Raw genomic sequence first — 22,972 nt, 5'->3', positions numbered from 1 at the left:
AACATATCCCATATTCTTACCGTGGGTGGATTGTAAATAAATGCAAGTTTGCAGAAGTGACATAAATCCCAAAAGCCATCCCAGCCCTCTTCAAATGAATCTGAATGAATGAAATGGAAAACTTGGGAGAGATATTTTCCAACTAGTTTCCAAGAATAAGCTTCTGTGCTTGGCTTACACATGAACATTTTTCTTGCCATAGAATCAAGGATCATTGCCAAAGAGAGGGCTTATTTTATATTAGAATTGGAACTTACCTCCTGGTAATAAAAGGACTTCCTGAGGAGGGGACAGAGTGGGAGAACATGGTGTCATTCATGCTGGTCACAGGTCTGGGTGGCCTAAAACAAAGTACAGTGTGGCCAGAAAGTTAAAAGAAGTAGAAGTCACAAGTTAAAAACTATCCACCATCCCTCGAAGAAAGGGGCTGGGAAGAACAGAGTTCTATCTTGCCCAGGATCAGCACAAAATTTTACATTTTCCAATTAAATTCTTTAGGTGTTTTGGGAAGTTACATTTCCTTGAGAGTTGAGAGTCTCTGTTAAACATCGGGTGGAAGATTTCTGGACACCACAGGAATGTTGATCCTCGAGCTTTGAGCCTTGGTGTTCCATTGAGTCTTATTCTCTAACGGAGCCAGGATTTTGAGGCAGCCTTACATCTGCTGCCTTTTAAAGGGAGAAGCTCTGAAAACTTGATGATGATCAGAATCTACACCCTCTTGGAAAGAGAAGAGTTCCTGAGGCTTTGGAAACTTCCTCTTGTGTTGCCCATGATGATGGCTCTCTCCCAAAATGCCCGGTGGGGAAGGACCCAGTTGTAAAATCATATTGTGCGTTAAGTGCTCTTTGTTCTAAGTGAAGATGCAATTAAGCACCACAAGGATTTACTGAGTTTCTGTTATCTGGATGATCCATATGATGGGGCACACGGTGCAAGGCATCCCATAAACTTCACTTTTTTTTCATATGAGAGAAAAAAATAGAGTTCAACATTCCTCAGAATTGTCTACGGCCCTAAGTCCCAACTACATCAAGTCTGTCATCCACTGTCTTATTTTTCATTTCATCCTGTCACTTTTTCCCTATCATTAATGTCTTAGTTCAAATAAAATGATAGAGCTTAGGTCCCTATCTCATCTCCAAGTGGGCTTTTAGTCTTATTTTAGGTTCGCTGTAAGATATTTGATGGTAAGATGATATGGGATTCAGAGTTCAGAAGATGGAGGATGAGGCAGGGCATCATTCTGAGTCAGAAGAAATTTTGGTTTCACCATAAATCTATATATGAGTTGACAGTATAGAATTTTTTGAAGATGAAACATTAATTACAGAAGCCCATAGAATCTACTTGTGTTGACTTGATCAAGAGCAAAACTGGTACTGGTTAAATTTTTATCTTGGGAAGCCAGAGTTAATTTGGATTCTACAATGAAGAGATTCTAGGAAAACGGTAGACTTGTTTATCCCAATGTATTTATGGGAATGGACATGATGGTATGCAGGTTTTAAAATGTCAGTACTATATGCAAAAATTCATTGAAACTTTTGGCTCCCGGTACCTGGTGCTAAACTGTGTTCTAAGATTTTTAAAGACACGTTATTTGTTGGATGAGGTCAAAGCGGCAGGTTCACTATTTCAGCCACTCTAAATGTATTAGCTGAAGTTCTGAAAAATATCTTAGGGCTTTGCATTATTTATCTAGGATGTGTCTTTGATACATGAGGCTGGTTTAAAACTAATTCTGCATTGAACTGAACACTTTCACTTTACAAGAAGGATGCTAATATACAAATGTCCTCTGTGAATTTTGAAAAGCTAGGTATATGATATTTTAAAACAATAAGCAGAATGAAATATCTTCATTTTAGCTTTGCAAAAAGTTGAAAAAAAATTCAACTTGACCAACATTTCTGGTTTTCTTTTTAAAAAATTTCCCATCTTACTCTCTCTCTAGGATATGAGAAAACAAGTGGATTTGGAACACCTTCTAAATAGGCTGGTAAGTTTACTCCATTGAACCTGGTCATTGCAAAGCTGAATTTGTGGTTTCTTGTAAATGGCTTCATGTTTAAGGATCATCATGGAACTGTTGAACTTGGGGCAGAGAATGGCTAACCTTGGCACCAAATGATGGCTTTCAAAGGGTCTGAAAATACTATTTCCTCCATAATCAAATGGCAAGGTACCATATCTAATAAACAGGTCACATTGGAGATTTTAAAAATATTTATTCTTATGAAAAAAGAAATAGCTCCACAAGATAAAGTCACAGGGGCCTAGTGCAAAATTTTCTTTCTGGACAAGATTTTTGTGGAGAACATTTTTATAAAATTGGCATTCTTTTTGTAAACTGAAAGTGTTCAGCTCAAGGCAGAATTAGCTTTAAACTAGTCTCAGGTCACACACTTGTTTTGTGTCTCATACCACTTATAATTATGATTATAAGTCTTTGTAAGTACACTGGGGACTACTTAACTACTTACCAAGTATCACTTTTGGCAGCAAAAAAATAAATAGAATAGAGACTGTTAATCACGGTAACATTTACAAGCAATACAATAGCTAAGAACAAACACCAAAATACCAAAATGTCGCCAGTTAGTGGCCTTTACGTGCCTATGATAATTTAGAATAGCTAAACGAACAGCATATTTTAAAAGTAGAAGTCTTAAATATTCCCCTCAAAACAAAACAAAAAACCCAAAGACATGGAAATCTATTTAGGGCAACAATGCTTGAGTAAAGAAACAAGTATAGAGAAAAATGTTTAAAGCTAAAAACAGAAAAAATATTCTATTCTCATATAGACTGGACACTCTTCACCCAGATTTCTTGTTTGTTATTTCCACAATGGAATATTTTTCACAATTTGCATTTTAAAATTAAGACATTCACACTGGAAAAATATATTATCAGTGAGTATAGATCAGTATTTTGATTAAGGACTATTTCTGGTTAAATATATGGAACTTTTCTCAGAAAAAGGCACATTTTGTATAGAATTTTAAGGGAATCCTGAAACTCTCCAGGGAAACCAAATTGTGTAGATATCACTCTCAGTTCAGTGAATAACACGTCAGCTCATATTGCCACTAAATTAAAAGTTTTTACTTATGAGCCAATTAAATAACACACACACACACCAATCCTGAGCACCTACTGGGTACAAAGCCCTGTGCTAGGTAGCACTGCCACGTGACTGACCGTGAAACTGACCACTATGTCACTCTGCCTAACTGCCTAATTCTGTCTTGAAGTGGGAGGCAGCATCCTAATTCCGTTCTGCTGCAAAGCTCTTAGAGCCAGGCCGTTCTCATCCACCCTCTTTCTGTCTTCCTCACAAGCATCAGCTCACACTGAACGCTGCTCTCTTGGCGTGAAACTCCTAGCGGGGCTGGTAGAAAGTGACTCCACGGCAGAGCTCAGAGAGCACAGACTTGCACTCACTTAGTTTTGTTCATTTAAAACTTAGTGACTGTCTCTGGCTACGGGAAGGAAAGTTGAGACTTAAGAAGAACAGCTGATATGAGGTTGCTTTCTGCAAGTGGTTGGCCCTTTGGGACACTCCCCAGATTTATTTACCCCTGGTTTATCTAAAGGCTTATTTTTAGGAGTAAAATTTCCAAAAATAAGCTAATTACATTCTACAGAACTCGTTTTCATTAGTTTTTTGGATGCTTAGCCCATGCCAGCAGCAGGAGCCTCCAGTCTGGGTACTGCTGAGGGCGCCTCACTCAGGAGCAAACCAAACAAAGCCCCATGGTGTTTCTACAAAGTTCACAGACATGCTGCAGCATAGGTCGTGGGATGGTACTTGCTTAGGTCCATCAGAGGAAAGAGGCACTGCTTTCATAAGGGTCTCAGATCCACCACAGTGCGTCTTACGGGTCATGTTCTGAACTGACTGAAGCATGACCTTTGCATTGGTGAACTCCTAATATCGGTAGGTCTGATCAGCCCACCTCTTGATGTCAACATGTAAACATAGGCCCTGTAGTGTAGTAGGTCCCGCTGAACTGTGCAAAATGAAAGGCAGTTCATAAGGAGAGAACCACCTATTCTCAAGGCTTTGTGAGGCACCTGTAACTACATCATTCCTAACTATGCATAGAAGCAAGTAACAAGCTTCTTTCTTCTTTTGAGCCCAAGATAATACCAAGGAAGAAATATGTTATTCTACCTAAGCCTCCCCTGTTTTCTTGGCCACCCAGGCCTGAGAGAGGCTCTAGGGCATGAGGCTTCTGGGAGGGGGGAGGCGTGGGGGGTAGCACGGTTCCCTGGCCCAACCCCCTTGCCCCCCAAACTCATATATACTTCAGAGAAATTTTTTTTTTAAAGTTTGGTTTTGGATGTTCTGATGAATTTTCCCACCAACCCCCTTTTCAACCTTCCCCTGCACAGGCCATGATTCTTGTAAAGCTATGCAGGTTGGGATAAAAAACCCCCAACAATTTGGGGCTTGCTGACATCTTTAAGATGACTGGCTCTGCAGAGAAATGAAACAAAGGGCTTTTATATCTGGGATTCAAAGCACATATGATGTTAAAGTCCACTGTGCTTTAAAGTTTTCTTACCGTGGTAATTCCACTGATTATTAATGCCCAATTGTGCAAACTCCACTAACATCCATATTTTATAACTATGCTGTTTGATATTCCATCTCTAGGTGAATTATATTAGTGCTGTACACTTTACTTATACATCCGGGCAGAAGTACTGTATACCTCTACAAGAAAAAATTAAAATGACATTACTTTCACTCTTTTTTTTTAAATTAAATTTTAAAATGTAGTCCCTGACAACTGATATGAAATTGCCTTTGTATGGATCAGGACATGTGTCAATGAAAAAAGATGTCTCTTAATCTGGAGCTTAGAGATACTTACACGATATGGGCCAAGTTGAGTGGCTTCTCGGGCTGGTCGGGAAACATGGGGTGCAAAGGTTCACGGCTGGAAGCACAGCTCAGAGACTTGCTTAACGCATTAGTTAGCTTCTTAGCGGGTGATTTCTGGAAAGAAGAAGAAACATAGAAGTGATAATAACTAACATTTACATAACATTTTATCAGATGATTTGCTTTCATAGTAGATATTCATTCATTCATTCCTTCATGGAATCCTCTTTGAGCATCTACTCTGAGTCAGGGAGTTTGCTCAGTGCTGGAACAAGCCACCAGGGTACTCGCCTCCCGCTTAGTGTCAGCAAATGCTGTGATAAATGGAAGCAGTCATTGTATGTGGGACACCTGAGCTGGGACTTAATGGACCAGCAGGATTCCTTCTGACAGAAACTCAGGGGCCTGGGAAGGTAATTCCAGATGCAGGAGGAAGAGACCAGTTCTGGAGAGGAAAGCAGAAGGCAGATCATTTAAGTCCTTATACGCCACATCAAGGACGGTGGTCTTTATCTCAAATGCAGAGGGAGACAATGAAGAGTTTAAATCACACAGGTGACAGGATCACACCTGATTCTAGAAGGATTGCTCCCACTTAAGAACAGAAAATGGTTTGTGAGAGGATAGGAGTAGAAGGAAAGAAAAGAGCAAGAGGATTTGCAGGAATCCAGGTGCAAAATGTTTCAGGTATGGCCGAATACATCCAGTTAGAAGTACACGTGGAACTTCAGTCTGAGTCTTTAGAATTTAAAATTCATGTTCTTGCCAGAGCATCATGCTACTTCTTCTTCATTTAGACTAGTGGAATGTTTATCTTAATATTTCACAGCCAAAATTATTAAAAGTAGTGTTCCACATGCAGTAAATCTTTATCCAAATTTTTCCTTTCCATGAGAAGCCATTTATAATATGTCATTTCCTTTTACACATACAGTCTATAATTGACAATATAATGAAGTGATTTTTGTCCTCATTACTTAAAAGCTAAGTAATAGCAACGTTGTTCAAGAAGTCCCTCTTTGGCTTTTGCTAGATGTAATTCTTAGGACACTTAAAACAGCAGCAACAGCAACAGCTCTTCACCCCATAAACATTGGGGCCCCCTTTGTTCTTTTGAGGAGTCTGATCCTACTTTGTAAAGACATTGCCCTGCCATATAATTTTAGAGTCCACAACCCTCAAGAAAGAGGCTCCTTATCTGACTTTAGTATTTACATAAGACAACAATTAAAAATGATTTGTCTTCAAACACCAATCCTCTAGGATATGGGACAGAACAAATTTGAAAATTGGTAATACATTGACAACAAGAAAATAGAAATATTTTCTCCTGTCTTCTATGCTAAATTGTATTTCATGATCTATGTTAGTATATCTATTCTCAGTGTGTGATATACCAACAGTGAGGAGTGGCATTTGAATGGGCATGAGGCCTTCAGTATATGATGCCTCAGTGAAGAACTGTTACTTGAATTCAGAATCTGACAGGTGGCTAAACAATTAATATGTTTACACTGAATATCAGTTCCCAATAATAATTCCTAGAAAGAACATTCTGATTTAAAATGCATATTCTGAAGACTTTAGTTTAAGAAAAAGAAGTTACTCTTTAAGTAAATACTATAGGCTGATTTAAGATACATTAAAATCAGAAAAAATTCATAAAAAGTTTTCATTTTCTTGTGATGGAACTATGCAAAGACGGTGGCAGGGCTGATGGTACATCCCACAAAAACCAATCCATACATAGAGCAGTACTTTCACAAGCACAAGAACAACATCACTGGAACTGATCTTGAAGTTTAGCTGAGACAGAGGTCAGCAAGCTAAACCATTTGAACAGCAAGCTCACGGAGTCAAATTCCTCCCATGGACCCAGTGCCACGTGCTCCTAAGACTATATCCTTCACATGGACAGATACTCCCAGGTTGCCTTTAGCAAGTTAGTCACCTGCACTATTCATGAAAAGATGATTTGCTAATATAACTACAATCTCCTCCTCCTCCAAAAAAAGTAAAATGGAACAGCATCATTAAACCCACATGCTCACACGTCTTTCCTTTATGTTCCAATCATGCACTTAAGAGAACTCCAGAATCTGAGAAAAAGAAACTAACAATTTTTTAAGCAATTCCCACAAATAAAGAAAGCCAAAACAAAACTTGGAAAGAACCTTAACTTACTGTGAAAATGAGATTATGTTCCAGAAGGTGATTGCTGTTCAGTTGTTATCTAAATCAGTAGTGAATTATCTATATTCCAAGAAGTAACATAGTTTGAGTCTTATAGTTTAAGTCTCAAGAAGCTACATTAGGTTCAGATACAATAAGTAAGAGACTCCAGTAAGTTGGGTGGGTGGGAGAGAAGAGGGAAGGAAGGAATGTTAGAGGAGAAGGTACTTTTGCCCCTTAATTCTGTCACCATCCTTGGTATTCCCTTGCAGTCTGGGCGACACTCACACATCCAATAGCAAGCATTGCCCGGACCTTGCCTTACCCATGATGTGTACTCTTTCATTTGGTGCTGGTTGCTATGGGAACCACCAGCGTGTCCCCTCCAGAAGCAGTCCTGACAGAGCTGGTAATTGTGACACTGTTGGCATCGGTAGCGAAATCCCATCATACTCTCACTGTGGCAGTAGGAACATTCAACTGGATGGAAGACTAAGGGGGAAGTAAATGAAGAAAAAACAAGAAAACAAAAAGTATGAGGCAGAATAAGGAAAAATACAGCCTAACAGGAATTGCATTTTTCTGCCATGTGCCATGACTTCAGATGATAGTCAATTTCCGCTGAGAGAAGTCCTATGTTTATTCCCGGAATCTCACTACCCTTTTCAAGAGTGTGTGTGGAGAAGGAAGAAATGAAATGGGATGGAGCATAGGTATTCTTTTAACAACAAATCTCTGTAATGCCATTTGCTCTTTCTACTCTCATTTCTTACACTACAAGAATATGAATTACCAAACTGGCTTGCCTTTCCCCCAAACTGCTCTCTGTCTCCAGGAGACCAGCACAGCTCACTGGAAGACTCAGAAGCACAGTAGATGAACACAGCTGACTGTCCAGTGAGTAGAGAGCAAATATTAGAGAAAGGAAAAATGAGAAGAAGAAAGAAAGGGAAATGAAGGGAGAGTAGAAAAACCGGATGAGAGTATCAAAGTACTTTTTTAAAAAATGGAGGGGTTAATGGGTTTATTTAATGAATGACATTGCCTCCACTTAACAAACAGATTTTTTTTATTTCCCAAGAGGCAGATGATTAGGGCACAAAGAGATATGTGAATTATCTGAATACAGTTCTCATTCAGATAGTCAAGAGACACTTAACTTTCTTTGGCAGTAAATTTGAATTATAAAGCAAGCAAGGTAAAATATTTGAGATTTGAAACTAACAAATGATCAAATCCAGTAATTGTCTACATGCAATGAGCTGAAGATATTAAAAACAACAACAATTCTTGCCTTTGGTAAAGTTATTCTCTGGCTAATCAGCCAGGGAAAATAATTAGAATAAGAATAAATAAAGATGAAAAGCAAATTGTAAAAACAAAGAGATAAGCAGTCTGGATGCACTGTCTTCTGAACAACCATCATATCTTTCCTGTTGTGGTTCTTGGGAAAGACTGGGGTGAGACCTGAATCTGGGGACAACTGCTCTGGGACAGGGCCTAAGAAACTGATCTCTTGCAACAGGAAATACTGAGAGGGAAGGAATGAAATTATAACTTTATGATTGGAAAATGACTAGTTCTGGAATGATAAACAGTAATATGAACTCATCCTGCATGATGTGGACCTTGATTGCTCTTTGCTTCTGCAGAAGAATAAGAAACACACAAAAAAATCTATGACTGGTAGTGATTACAGAGAAACTAGTAAGTTCATTTTTTAAATCTTCTTCATGAGCAAAACAGGCTAAATTTATAACTTTTAACTAAGAGGGATCATAAGGGCAGATGCTAAATGTTCTGAATGGGAATTTAAAATTAAGCTAACTTTAGCCCCAATGTATATTAATCTTAACTTAATGTGTATTAATCTTAACTAGAAGTTAAGATTCTAGTAAGAGATATGGGATAAATTATTTTCTATATAAGTCTGGAGAAATCTCAGAGGTAAATTAATCAATAAATAAGAACATCTAAAGATTAGATGGAGGCACTTAATTGTTCCATGTTTAAATTTCTTTAAATCTTGTTCTGAACTGTATTTCAGATTTAAATTTGGATTTGCTGATAGTAATTACTTTTATCCAAGAAATACTTGCTTTTATAAAAAAAAGTTACAAAAGTTACACTACTCTTTTCTTCCACATAAGTACAGCCATTGAAAGCTCACAATTTGGAGCATACGACTAAAGATTAGCAAGGTGCTATCATCCAATTTTTTTCCCATCTCCTCCACCCATTCCTGGTAGAGTGCCTAGGAAGAAATAGTCAGTGCCACGTTCACCAATATTGGAAGTTCACACCTAAAAACAAATACTAGATAATGTCGCATTCCTTATTGAGGTTCTTCTTTTGTTGTAGCAAGTCTTTAAGGCACATCTGACTTGTCACTAAGAGGTACACAGTGAAATTGAATAAGTTTTTAGAACCGACAGTCCTAATTTCACAGTGCACCTACAAGACCTTACCAACCAAGGAGAGAGGTTAGGTCTATCAAAACTCAGAAATACTAAACAGACTTCCCTAAAACAATGACCTTGGCTTAATAACTAGAGACTTGATGGCCTAATTTCAATAATTTAAACAATTGCCTTAGCTCGGTAGTGACTACTCACCATTTTCTACATTTGCCAGTCGATGCAGAAGGGGCAGCCAGACCAGACACTGCGGGGGAGGATCTGACATGAGCGTGTCCAAGAAAGCATTTAAGGTGACTTTTTTCTGTATCAAAAAACCCATAAAAATTTAGAACAGAAAATAATCTTAATTTACCTGCTATATAAATATCATTTGAGATTGAAGAAACAAGACATTCAATTAACTTCTAATATATAAAGAAACAGAACATGAAACTAGTTCTGAATTTAAAACATTGATTGCTTTTTATACTTAAACATACATAGCACTGGATTATCTCCACTGAGGCTCAGTCAATATTATCGTAAGAAAAAAAAATTCTGAGAGGATCACTTTCGTAAATGAGGGACAGTATGAAAATGGTGAGGAATGATGAAGAGTAGACATTCTCCATCAAATTTTACCCAATAGTGTGTCATAGCACACTCGACAATTCTCGTATCAGTTGGTCTTCTAACTTTGTAGCACAACTTCCCTTTCAAACTTCCTCAATTTCTACAAGTACTAAATATATCTTTGTGGTTAATGTGAATGGTTCTGCTGTACAAGATTAGGAGAGAATCCTGTTAGGAGGGAGCAATCCCTCACTGTTAGGAGAGAACAATCTAAATTTAAAAAAATTCTCTTCTTTCCTTTCTTTATATATCTTTCCTCTCAAGTCAGTCTGCTCTGTCTGATTATCCTGGTCCTTTCTGGTATAGAAAAAGAATGTATTATAAGTTTCTTTCAAAATGACAAAAATAAGAAGTTATATTAATACATGATATTGTAATAATATCAATGATAAAAAAATCATGTTTACATGCAAAAATCACTACTTTATTTGAAATTTTGAATTAGAATATCAAGACGAATGAGATAGTTTTATGTTTTTAGATAAGAAATTAGACCGGAAGAGCTATAGTGCCTTTTCAAGGCCTATACCTTACACTAGTCCTTGTAATTCACAAAACAACTGTTTTGGTAACCTTTAATTTATCTTTTTTTTTTTTTTTTTGCGAGGAGGACTAGCCCTGAGCTAACATCCGATGCCAATCCTCCCCTTTTTTCTTGAGGAAGATTGGCCCTGGGCTAACATCCGTGCCCATCTTCCTCTACTTTACATGGGACGCCGCCACAGCATGGCTTAACAAGCAGTGTGTTGGTGCAGCGCCGGGGATCCGAACCTGCGAACCCCGGGCCGCCGCAGCAGAGCACGCGCACTTAACTGCTGTGCCACCGGACCAGCTCCCTAATTTATCTTTTTTTATCAGCAGATATTTACAATTTTAGCTTTTCCTCATAATAATAAATAGCTTAAGCTTTTCATAGGATTGATATCAATATTATTATTAAAAGATATATTATGTAAAATAGAAGTAATGAGACAGTATGTTTTAAAAAGCTACCACAATTTACATATCTAAAATGATATTGTCTTTCAAAAAAATCACTTGGGGTGGTTTGTACCTTTTCCAGTGAAGCACTTCAAACAATTTTAGAATTTCATCATTCCAACTGCTGCTATAGCCAGTTTATGAAGCACAAAAGTAAACCGGTCTTTTCATTTGTGTTGTCTCTTTTTGTACTTCAAAAGATTTTATCCATTTTGACCATTTATCGTACTGGCTAAAAGTCACCCCTGGAAGCTAAAACTGTTATGATTTCCACATATAAATTTCTCACCATTGAGGATATATAAAAGATTATATAATGGGACAGTCTGTAGGCTATTTCAAAAGGAATTTTGAGCAATGGCAACATCATATATAATTTTTTTTGAATATACAGGTCTCGTTAAATTGAAAAAAACAGTCCTATTATTCTAGCTAATTTTGAATGAGAAATAATCCGAGGCATTAGTAAATTTACTGAGGATTCTACAATATACTAAATACCTAAAAGCTAAGAATTCAGCAATAGATAAAATCCTTGTTTCTCTGAGTGAATTAATATAACATGTGGTCACAATTCCTTGGGTCAGATCATCTGCACATTTGTAGATGTCAGCAGACAATGTACAAAACAAAAGCAACAACAACAACAAACCATCACAGCAACATTAACAGATTGGAGTTGGAGCCAGAAGACCAAAGTTAAAGATCCAGCCCCCCTGCCCTCTTGAGCTTTGAACTTCATATTGTTAAAAAAGGGTAACATTTTTCTCATTAGCTCATACGGTTGTTGCAAAGCATAAATGAGACAAATTCCTTTGTAAATTATAAAGCACTATAAAAATATAAGGAGCCATACATTTAGCAGGCCATGAAAAAAGTTGGAACTGTGAAGTTGAAAAAAATTGGGTTAATAGATTTGTGGTTTGAAATAATTGACAGTATTTTAAAAGTTAATTTCAGTGAAAAGACTCACTAACGCTTAAATCAGCAAAGTTCAGTAGAGTGAGCATTTGTTGTGTGCCTTTTATGTGCTAGGGATGCAACCTTTTTAAGATACAAATTTGGTTAAGATAGGAGGAGGCTTGAAGTTTTTTGTGAAGGGCTTCTTGGGGAAAGCGACATCTGGGCAAGAGAAAGGAGTTAGTGGCAAGAAACGGAGAGGATACTGGAGACAGAGCATGTGCAAAATTCATGATTCAAGAAACAACCTAAGTGCCCATCAATGGATGAATGGATAAAGAAGATGTGGTATATATACACAATGGAATACTACTCAGCCATAAAAAAAAATGGAATCTTGCCGTTTGCGACAACATGGATGGACCTTCAGGGTATTATGCTAAGTGAAATAAGTCAGATGGAGAAAGCCAAATAGCACATGATTTCACTCATATGCAGAAGATAAAACAACAACAGCAATAAACAAACACATAGATACAAAGAATAGATGGACGGTTACCAGAGGGGAAGGGGCTTGGGGGGAGGGCGAAAGGGGTGAGGGGCTAATTTGTACAGTAACGGACGGCAACCAGACTTTTGGTGGTGAACACGATGTAGTCTATACAGAGGTCGAAATATAATGATATATACCTGAAATTTATATAATGTTATAAACCAATGTTACCTCAATAATAAAAAAAAAGAAACAGCATGGTTTGAGAGGGACAGGAAATGGAGGACTCCATGTCGGGGTGGAGAGATGAGCTGGAGAAGGAGAGAAGGAAGGGCTCACGGGTCTGGAATGCAATCTCAGGAGAGGGAGCCTCATCCTGTAGGCAATGTAGGCTGCTAAGTAGGAGAGTAGCATGGTCATATGGGGCATTGTGTGGGATAGATTAGAAGAGAGGAAGCCTCCTTTGTTTTCTCGTTGTGTATTTTCATCCTGTTGAACTATAAGCATTTTGAGGACCTCTTAAAATGCCTTTTTATAATGAGGTTCTGAAATAGTGTGGAATGCAATAGGGCCTACAACAAATAAACAAATGTAAAACAAACAACAAACAAATCCCGAGGCAGCAAGACCAGTTTGGAAGCTAATACAATAGGCCAGGCAACAGATGATGATAAGGAAAGAGATCTGAGAAACTTCTAGAAGGTGAAATCAACAGGACTTGATGACTGATGTAGTTCTGAGTGAAGGAGTTGTGTAGCAAGAGGCTTAGGTGAATGAACCCATTCTGATGTCACCAACTTGAAAGGGAAATAGAAGCATGCTTTAGTTGAGGGCAGAGATGATGCTCCTAAGCCAGCCTGGGGGTGGGGGAATGGGAAGGGTCAGAAAGTCTTCCTGGGTGAGACAACATGGGAGCGGAGTTAGCACTTAGTGTATCAAACCATCTCTTCTCTGATGGGTTGTATGGATACATTTATGATTCTATAGAAATCCATGACCCCCAGGGATGTCTTTTGACCTCCTAGATCACCAAGTAAACAGACTGATGAAGTTTACTAGCTGGACAGTAAATGCAGCTTTTCAGGGGCTGCTATGCACTGACTTCCTATTTAAGGGATCTTTCAAGAGGACATACTTGGTTAGCTTGGATTTTTAAAACATTGTAAACCAACCTTCAATTTATGGATTTGTAAACCACCACTGCGCTGTGCTGGAGAATAGCGCTGGACATGGAGACCTTCTACATAACTGGGGAGATACAAACAGGGAGCCCTCCAAACTAAGCAGCTTCACTGGGCTAACTTGTATGACCCCCAGTTAAAACATATCACTCTGAACCCCCAAAGTATCATGTTGTGGAAGATTTAGGCAGCTGTGTCTGTCACAGCTTGGGTCTTCCAGATTGCGTGTGGCATGTGCTGTGATTCCTTTCCCATCTCCTTTGCTAAACATTGGTGAAGCTTGGTGCTCGTCAGACTTATGTTTTATGTGAGGCTGAGTGACAATTCAGCCCTTTTGATAGTGCAGTGATAATAATAATATTGGTACTGAGGGTATAGGGATGTTGTAAGGATTAAATTAGATAATGCAAGTAAAGAACTTAGCATGGTGCCTGGTTCACGGTCAGGAAACACCTCCTATTATTATTATGCAAGTGTGTTGAGTTTAGTTACTGGCTCAGGGGTCATTTGTCAGAGGCTGGAAGAGACACTACAGGTTACTGTGAAGAAGAATTTGTCTAAGTAGTGACTTGGAGTGACATACAGAAGGAGAGCAACCACTGTTTGAGAGAGACTTTCTTTAACATGTCTTTCCTACCTGTTGAGAGAAACAGGATCTAGCTGACTGTTCTGTGTAACCAAACGAAGGACCTTCGAAAACTGCTGTGGGTAATTTGAGAACTTCCCGCAGAAATTGATCATATCGTCCATAAACCATCACCCCACTGGAGTCAGAAATCATTGAGAAAATATCTGATGGAAGGAAAAAGAAAGATATTTATTCATCATGTAAACATTTCTCACTGTTTTAGTTCAACGTATTTGCTGCAAATAACAAAAAATGTGGCAGAATAAATAATTTTTTATGAAAGAATAATATAAAAGCTAATTTTTATGCTGAAATACTCCTGGCATGGTGTTTTCTTTGGTGTCTTTCTGTAGAGGATTCTGGCATATAGCATTAACTAGTAATTTGGGTAAATTTAGCATATTTTGATAAGACAGAGAACATCACGTTTTTCTTTTGAAGTCAATTATGAACTCATATATAACTCAATGGGAGGAATTTTTGTGTATGTGAGAAATACTCCGACCTCGTTTGAAATACACATTGAGAATTTTACTACAACATTGGGGTGTGTGTATCTGTCTATCCAATTATTTACTCATCTATATTATCAATAAAACTTTTGGGTTTTGGTTTAAGATATTGAAAAATGAAGGACAATGCGGATAAGGATGTACCAAAAACACTTGATTAACTTCCCACAGAAGCAGAAAACTTTCTATAAATCATAGTTTTCTGGGTGGAAGGCACTTGGTTTACGGGGAAATGTCTTTTGATTCATGTAGTCAAGAGGAAGCCTGGCCTTGGGGATGACCAATGAGGTAAAGTCAGGGTTCCAGATTATTCTCAGCAGAGCCTGTGGCTTCATTGAACCTCTGTTCTTCAGTTTCTGCCACTATGTGCACTTAATGAATATTAATGGCATCATTTCCCAAGGTACTTCATAATTCTTTTGTGAAAATCACTATTGGAACGAATAGGTTTGCTATTAAATAGTTTGTCGCCATGCTAGATTGTAACTAGGCCAGCACAGCTGCTGGGATAAGCTGTTGTGAATTCAATGTGCTACCTCTGCTCATTTTGGTCTAAATTTTTCAAGCTTATAATATAATCTAGGGACATTGTTTTTATACCAGAGTCAGATGTTAAGCATATTACAGGCTTTTATTGGATTATGTTTTAAGGACGTGAATTGGCTCTCATTTTCTTTAAATACTCCAGTTACAAAGGATTTCCACTGTGTTTCAAATAGTTCATCAATTATGAGGCTATAGAAATTCTACCTGACCAACAAAAACTAATGTCGTTCTCATCCACTTTTACCATGTTGTATACTTAGTGAATTTTATCTGTTATGCATTATTACAACTAGTCAAAAAAAAAAAAAAAAGTGGCCAACAGCAAAAAAACTCTTATGTAATTCTAAATACAGAAACTCAAGAATTTCAACTAAAAGGAGGAAAAAGAAACCTAGGAGAAGTAAATAGACTTTCTTCTTAGAGCTGCCATCTTATTTGTTTTTGGATAGGTTGGTTAACTGTAAGTGGGTCATTCTGATGATCTAGGCTTGGATTTTCTAGGCCACGGCACACTTCAAAAAATAGCTTGGGCTTTTCAAATCTCCCACTGAAATAATTTAGACAACATCTCTAACCAGAGCAAAAGCAGAAGGACTACCAACAGTGACCTTTCACAAACTTGAAACTAATATTAAACTCATTTGTGTTGATGAAGTTCTGCTAAGCAATAGCCAAACTAGGGCTAAGTCATTGGGATTAAAGAAAAGTGGCTGTTAATGGCCACTCAGGTTTTTAAAAAGAAATGAGGGGACACTGAGGAAGCTATCAAAACATGTGTTTGTACCTTAGTTCTAGGCTTTCTGTTTATATACATATATATATGTAATATGCTCCTAATATGTAATATATGTGTATTTATATAAAATAGAGGGCTATTTCAAGGATTAAATTAGCTAATAGATGAAAAGCACAAAGATGTATGGTTGGCACCTAGTACACAGTACAGAAATGTTGGCTATTTTTATTATTAATTTCATATCACATTTTTCTGTCATTTACTTCATATGTTTAGGCTTTGCCTCCCCAGTGGGATTGTTCTGTAAGCTTCCAAATCCTATTCTAAACCACTTTTGTATTTCCTATAGCACCATACATTGATAGAAACTTTAGAAGAATTTACATTCATTGATTCATTAAAGTAAAACTAATTTAGCACATACTAAATGTGTGAAATCGTACTAAGCAATGAATATACAGAAAAATCGGGACATAGTTCTTGCTCTCTAGGAGCTCAGTCTATTGAGGATGATAGAGACGTGCTTATATCATGCATCATATGACATCGTACATCATAATGTGGTGTGAACACGGGAACAATAGTGTGTACAGGATGCAGCAGGAGCTCAGAGAGAGTTCCCAGAGGGAGGAGTGGGTCAGGGAAGATTTCCTTATAGGTGTGACTTCTAGGCCATTTATAAAGGACAATTAGGGGATAATCAGGCTTTAGGAAACCAGATCAGGACGTGCACAGGCATGCTCAAGCAAGATGTACTCAAGGATCTTCAAGTTCACTGTGCCAGAGGCCTTGGGTACACATAAGGGCATGGGTGAGGTGGAGATATGAAGAGCTTCAAAAGCTCTACTAAGGAGTTTAGATTGTGTCAGAAGGTGTTGAGGGAGATACTCAAGAATTTAGGGCAGACCAGTGAGTTAGAACTATTACCCTGAGGGTAGGCAGGGAGGCAGAACAACCGATTCAGTAATAGAAACTCAACAAATACATGGTGTTTACCATAATGCTAGTCTGTTAAATGAAACAAAACAAGCCCTCCCTAGAAGCTTTAGAACAGCACCTGACATTCCAGGCTTACAGCACTGGATTTAGAATTCCTTAAGATCTTAGGACTCTCCAGGAGCCCCAAGGCAGAAGTATAAACAAGTGTCCCGACCCATTAAAACAATAGGCTGTAATTGGACCAAGAACAATTTGACAGAAACAGAGTATATTAGTCAGTTTACGTTTAGGTTGCTGTGTCCTCTGACTGCAGGGGGGACCCTCATGTTCTAGACTGCCTGGAGGTACCCGAGGAACACCCTGCATATTGGTTCCTGGTGGCCCTGAGTATTGGAAATTGTGGTGCAACATGAGGTTGCTGTCTCTTTTAATGTATTTTAAAGCAGTTTTGAAAACTCAGCTTTAAATGTTCTGTTTTCTACTTTTTTGCTTTTTAAAGTTTCTAATTTATTTTCAGCCAATTACTCTTGCCCTGCGCTCTCCAACATTAAGGGGCTTGTTGGAACAAACGAAATATCTTTCATCCCTATGCACAAAAACAGAAAAATTGCCAAACAAGCACAGCTGGCACATTGGCTTACAGTGAATTAGAATTTAAAGAAGGCAAAACACACCACTCAAATCCTGAGAAATTCCATATCCTTTCATTTTATTTTTTCTTATTACAAAAGCAATGCAGAAAATCATTACTTTGCCTGTTTTGTCATGAAATGCAAGCCAGCGAAAGAAGACTGGAGAAGACACCCACAATTCTGCTCACCCAGAGTCAGCCACTGCTGTCTGTGGGCAGATTTGCTCATATTTGCTCATTCAGTCAATAATGATCACTTAAACTAGAATTACTGGTGACTAAAAATACTCATTTTTGACTAATTAACATTTTGGAGAAGTTCTTCCAACCAAACTGAACTGCTTTCAGCTAAACTGTTTTTGGTCAAATTGCTTTCAACCAAGTTACCTGGAAACCACTACAACCATCTTCCTGGGATTAACTCGACCAAGAGTGACTCCTCAGTCAGAGAAGTGGGGACACACAAGGCTGTGACTCAGGTCCACTGCTCTGGGAGAGGGCAAGGTGATATATCGTGATCACACTGTCTGTGTTTCTACAGAATTTGTGACACTGGGAAGCTTATTCCTACAGACTAGAGAACTTAGTTTACCTCCAATGGGACTCACGTGTTTTTGCTTCTTTCATTGTACTCAAGAAGATTTACTTTGGCCGCTAGAGAGCATGCACGCTTTGCTCACTGATCGTGGGGTTTTTGGTGAATGATGGGATGGGGTGAGGAGAAACCGCTGTAGCAGTTACACTGTTTGCTTTGAATTCCTGGACTTGCAAGAGAACTGCAAAGGTTTGACAATTGGTAAAGATCTGCTCAAAAACTTAGTTATATCTTGAGCTTTGCAACTGTGAAGACATTGCCCATTACTTACCTAACAACCATTCCCTTCATCTTTATTGGCCCCAAATTTCTTCCTGGGCTAAGGGAAAGCAGCGGCCCTTCCCAGCTCAGGAGGAGAGAGTGGATCTCGCCATGACCACCAGGGTCATTCCTTTCCTGTTACCAGTAATTGGGGTCGTAATTGGTCTGTCATGCCACCTTGGGCAATGAGACATAAGGGCTGGAGGGGCCTCTGGGGTGGATGTGACTCCTAAAACAGCCCTATCCCTCTTTACCCCCAGAAGAAGGATAAAATCTGACACGGAGGAAAGCTGAGTGAGAAGATGGAAGACACTTGGATCCTTGACAGCACAGAATTAAGCTGGTTCATGAAAGGCTCTGAGGAGTTCCGAAGCACAGAAAACTGTTTTTCTCAGTTTTCCTCAAACTTATTTTAATATGGCACCCTTTAATCCAGGTTCCTATTAAGAGAATGTTGAATAAGCATTTGGAAATGTTTTTAAGAACTTTTAAAAAACATTTATCTGATAAATGTCCTCAGCGTAAGTGGCCAATTGTGACCCGAGGTCAGAAGGCAAGGCCCTCAGGAGTTTATTCGTCCTTCTTGGTCCATTTTGCTCAACTTTCTCTTCCCAGCCTAACCCTAAAGGAAATGCCTCCTGGATTACTCTGAAGCTGTGTTTTTTTTTTTTTTTTTGTGAGGAAGTTCAGCTCTGAGCTAACATCCAATGCCAATCCTCCTCTTTTTGCCACTGAAGATTGGCCCTGGGCTAACATCGGTGCTCATCTTCCTCTATTTTATATGGGAGGCCGCCATGGCATGGCTTGACAAGCGGTGCATCAGTGCGTGCCCGGGATCCGAACCTGCGAACCGCGGGCCGCCAAAGCAGAGCGCGCGCTCTTAACCCCTATGCCACGGGGTCAGCCCTGAAGCTATTTTTTTAAAAATGACATTGGTTCCTCCACTTTCTAATTTAGCTATTATCCTAAATCAAGCACTGAGGTAAATAGTTTCTAATTTTCTACATCTTTCAGGCTAACTAAAGAGAAACTAAACTGACTCCTGTAAGGTCTGCGTGGGCGTCTCTGAATCCTGACTGCATTTGTCTATTCCGTGGAAGGAAGTTCCTGGAAGTGAGGGAAGACGTGTGGTTATGTGGGGCTTCCCTGTACCTTCCACTTATCTGCTGGTCCAATGACATCACAATGCCTCCAAGCATGTCTGGGGAAATTCCAAAAGAATAAAGTTTTTTTCTGCATGTTCCTTCATTCTTCCCCTCTTGGTGCATCGAGAAGCAAGAGATCACACCCAGGGCCTGACAGGCAGCAGGTGAGGAAAGAGCTCAGAGGCTGTGAGCCACAGATGATTGCGGCTAGGAGGGACCCTCCAGGTATCTAACTAAATCCCCAAATTTAGGATGGAAAAGGAAGCTGAGAACCAAAGAAGTGAAGTAACTTCCACAGGATAACTCAGCAAATCAGTCACATAGCCGGGCTTACACCTGGGGCTCCCAATCCCATGACAGTGCTCTTTCCAACACAGCATCATAACCAACACTTTTGTATTTAAGGTAAGGGAGATGGTTAAATGGAAATTTTTCTTTTAAACAGCAGCGCATACATCATCTTAAAATAGCTAGAAATAAAAATGCTTGCCCCTACCCCCACCCTAGGCCTTCTGAATCAGAAATTCTGGGAATGGGACCCAGAAATCTATGTTTTAAAAAGCCCTCCATGTGATTCTATATATCCTAAAATTTGAGAACTAGTGGTATAGGGAAAAAAGTCAGAGTTCAAATCCTAGTACCATCTTAGCTAGGTGATTTACTTTAGTCTGACTCTCTGAGTCTCAGCTTCTTTACCTAAAACAAACGACAAACAAAAACATCCCCACTGTTTTGTTGGTTCAAAAACTCTACCACATTTAGTGACAAAATGTACACAAAAGGCCCATAATTACTCAATGTGCTTGAGCAATCATGTTTTTATCGGCATCCAGGTAATTCTCAGTCTATAGTCTCTACTCAATTCCCATGTCTATACCCTGGCAATGCCTACTTTGGAACCTTTGGAGTTCCCAGGGATTTGAACAGCACTGGCTGAGAAGAATGAGGAACAGTGCCAAGAGCTTTGGTTTTAGATTACCTAAAAAATGAAGGTTGCCCAACATGACCTTCATGAAGATGGACTTATTCCTGCAAGGCAATACAGTCCCATGAACTTGAAAGAATGTATATCTTACCTTAATATCACAAGCAGTCTAGTTGGTGATACTCAACAGGTTATAAATAATAATAATCCATAAGTAAACGAAGTATTCATTTCATTAACATTTATCTAATATGAAAATATTTCTACGACAAAATCCAAAGATCAATGAAGATTATATTTCAAACAACTCTCATAGAATGAGGAAAGTCATAAATGGGCAGGAGGACATGGCAGGAACAGGGGAGAGGAAAATGTGGAACATAGGAGGGATAAGCAAAGAGAGATATCAAGAATAACTTACATCTTAATTTGTCCATGATCTTCCCTCCACACAACGTGGCTAAAGCCATTTTGACAGCAAATACTGAAATTTTACCATGGCCTTCCCTGTTTAATAAGAATAGAAAAAAAGAAACGATGTCATTTGGAGAACTTCCAATAGCGAGGTTTGACATTTTCTGTTCTGTCGAAATCATAGGACACCGTAGCTGCATGCATTATGTGAACACATCCACTTTAGAAAAGGTTGTGAAAACAATGTAACACACATTTCTGGAAAACTGTCTATTCAACGTTTCCTTTTTTCAAGAGATAACAAAATCTTTAAGTTATTCCTTGTGTATGTCGCTTGCTCAAAGCATATACTGGAAGCCAGAGGGATATTTAACTGTGGATTAAAATGACAGAACATGCTTTTCACTGTGAGTTTCATAAAATAATTTTATGCATGATGATTCTACCGTCTCTATAATTTATTTAAACAAGGCTTCAGAAAAATCTTTTTTTTTTTTTGTCAGAGAATTCCTGAATTTGGTTAGGGTAACTATGGGGACTCGCTCATCACACTTTTTTTTCAACCATCCTATCCTACCCACAAGCCAACTGTGCTTATATGATACATTTACTTTTCAAAGGGAGTTGGTATTTTAAAGGAGCTAAAGTAAGAGTTCTATTTGAATAGTTCTCCTTTTACCTAAATGACACCAGAGCTGCCAAATCTTCATGGATTCAGGAAGTATAACTAAATTGTCCTTCACAAAATGTGATATAAAGGGCATATTGTAAGAACTATAAGATTTCAGCTAAATGATTTTCCAGCTGGAATAAACTGTTTATTCTTATATCCTCGGAATCAGAAAGTGTACCGTATTAATAATTCATTTCTTTGATAGTTGCTACTCTTAAGAATGATCAAAGAGATATTTAAAATAATAACGTGGGTGAAAGGTAAGTAAAATTTGTATTGACAAGGGTTTAGTATATAGAATAAATCATTTATATGAGTAAGATTCATATATCTGACATATTAGAAGAATAAGATATAATAAATAATCATGGCTTTGTTCCTCCTAGACTCCAGAGAAAGATCATTTGTTATTCATCTTTGTTGCTGTCATTCTTAGCATAGTACCTGAAATACAGCTAGCCAGAATGCAAAACTGACTGAACCCTATGCTAGTGGCTCTCCCGTTTACATTTCTAAGCCTGAGCACCAGACTTACGTAATTATTTATTGGAAATATTCACTTGGATACCATGTCAAACTGAGTATGTTCCAGGTAGAACTCACTATCTTTACCAAGCCCTCCCATAAGACTCAGACCAACCTGCTACTAACCTGCTATTCCACCTACAGTCCCTCTTCTAGTTGTCAGAATCACCATGCTCCTAGCTACCCAAAAATGAATCCTGGGGTGGAGGTCACCCTTGACTTTTTGCTCTTCCTCAATTCACTACCACCCTGGACAAATGTTTGAGGGACTCAAATATACCTCTTAACTCTATGTTAAACCCATTCCTTTCTTTCCATTCTGACTGCCATTGCTTCTATCAGCTCTTGCTTTGACACTGAAATAACTTAAATGATCTCTCGGCTTGCACACTCATATCACAAATTTGACCATATTATTTCATTATTTAAAATGCTTATTGCCTCCATTTGCCTACAGGATATAGTTCAACTTTCTCCAGTATCATCTGCTACCATTTCTGTTGTACCCCACACCACAGTCCCACTGTTTAATGCCCCTGCCCTTCCTACCATGGTCTGCCCAGGACTCTCCCACCCATTCATGAAGACTCAGCTCAATGTCATCATTCTCTCTGTTCTGAGAACAGTTTTCCCCCTGGATGGGAAGGCAATCACTCTCCCCTTCACTTTTACTTATTATTTGCCACCTATCACACTGAATGACCTTGATTTATTTATTTACATGTCTGCGTGCAACTCCACACTGTGGGATCCTTGGGGGCAGAGACCTTGTCTTCTGAATTA

General features: G+C 38.6%; 1 protein-coding gene across 11 annotated transcripts in view; it reads right to left on the bottom strand.

The window, feature by feature from the left end:
- Positions 1 to 22,972, bottom strand: part of DTNA (dystrobrevin alpha) — a 353,310-nt gene that overhangs the window by 61,060 nt on the left and 269,278 nt on the right. For all 11 annotated transcript variants that reach the window (XM_087439129.1, XM_087439125.1, XM_087439119.1 and 8 more), the window contains 6 exons: positions 20,999 to 21,084; positions 14,297 to 14,451; positions 9,688 to 9,793; positions 7,398 to 7,564; positions 4,890 to 5,014; positions 258 to 341 (listed from right to left, as the gene is read on the bottom strand). In XM_087439129.1, coding sequence (XP_087295255.1) covers positions 258 to 341; positions 4,890 to 5,014; positions 7,398 to 7,564; positions 9,688 to 9,793; positions 14,297 to 14,451; positions 20,999 to 21,084 — 723 coding nt within the window. The remainder of the gene's footprint in view (positions 1 to 257; positions 342 to 4,889; positions 5,015 to 7,397; positions 7,565 to 9,687; positions 9,794 to 14,296; positions 14,452 to 20,998; positions 21,085 to 22,972) is intronic.

Source organism: Ceratotherium simum, chromosome 14, assembly GCF_057802395.1.
Source record: "Ceratotherium simum simum isolate JZ-2026a chromosome 14, ASM5780239v1, whole genome shotgun sequence".
NCBI classification, from domain to species: domain Eukaryota; kingdom Metazoa; phylum Chordata; class Mammalia; order Perissodactyla; family Rhinocerotidae; genus Ceratotherium; species Ceratotherium simum.
This window is presented reverse-complemented; position numbering and strand designations above follow the sequence as displayed.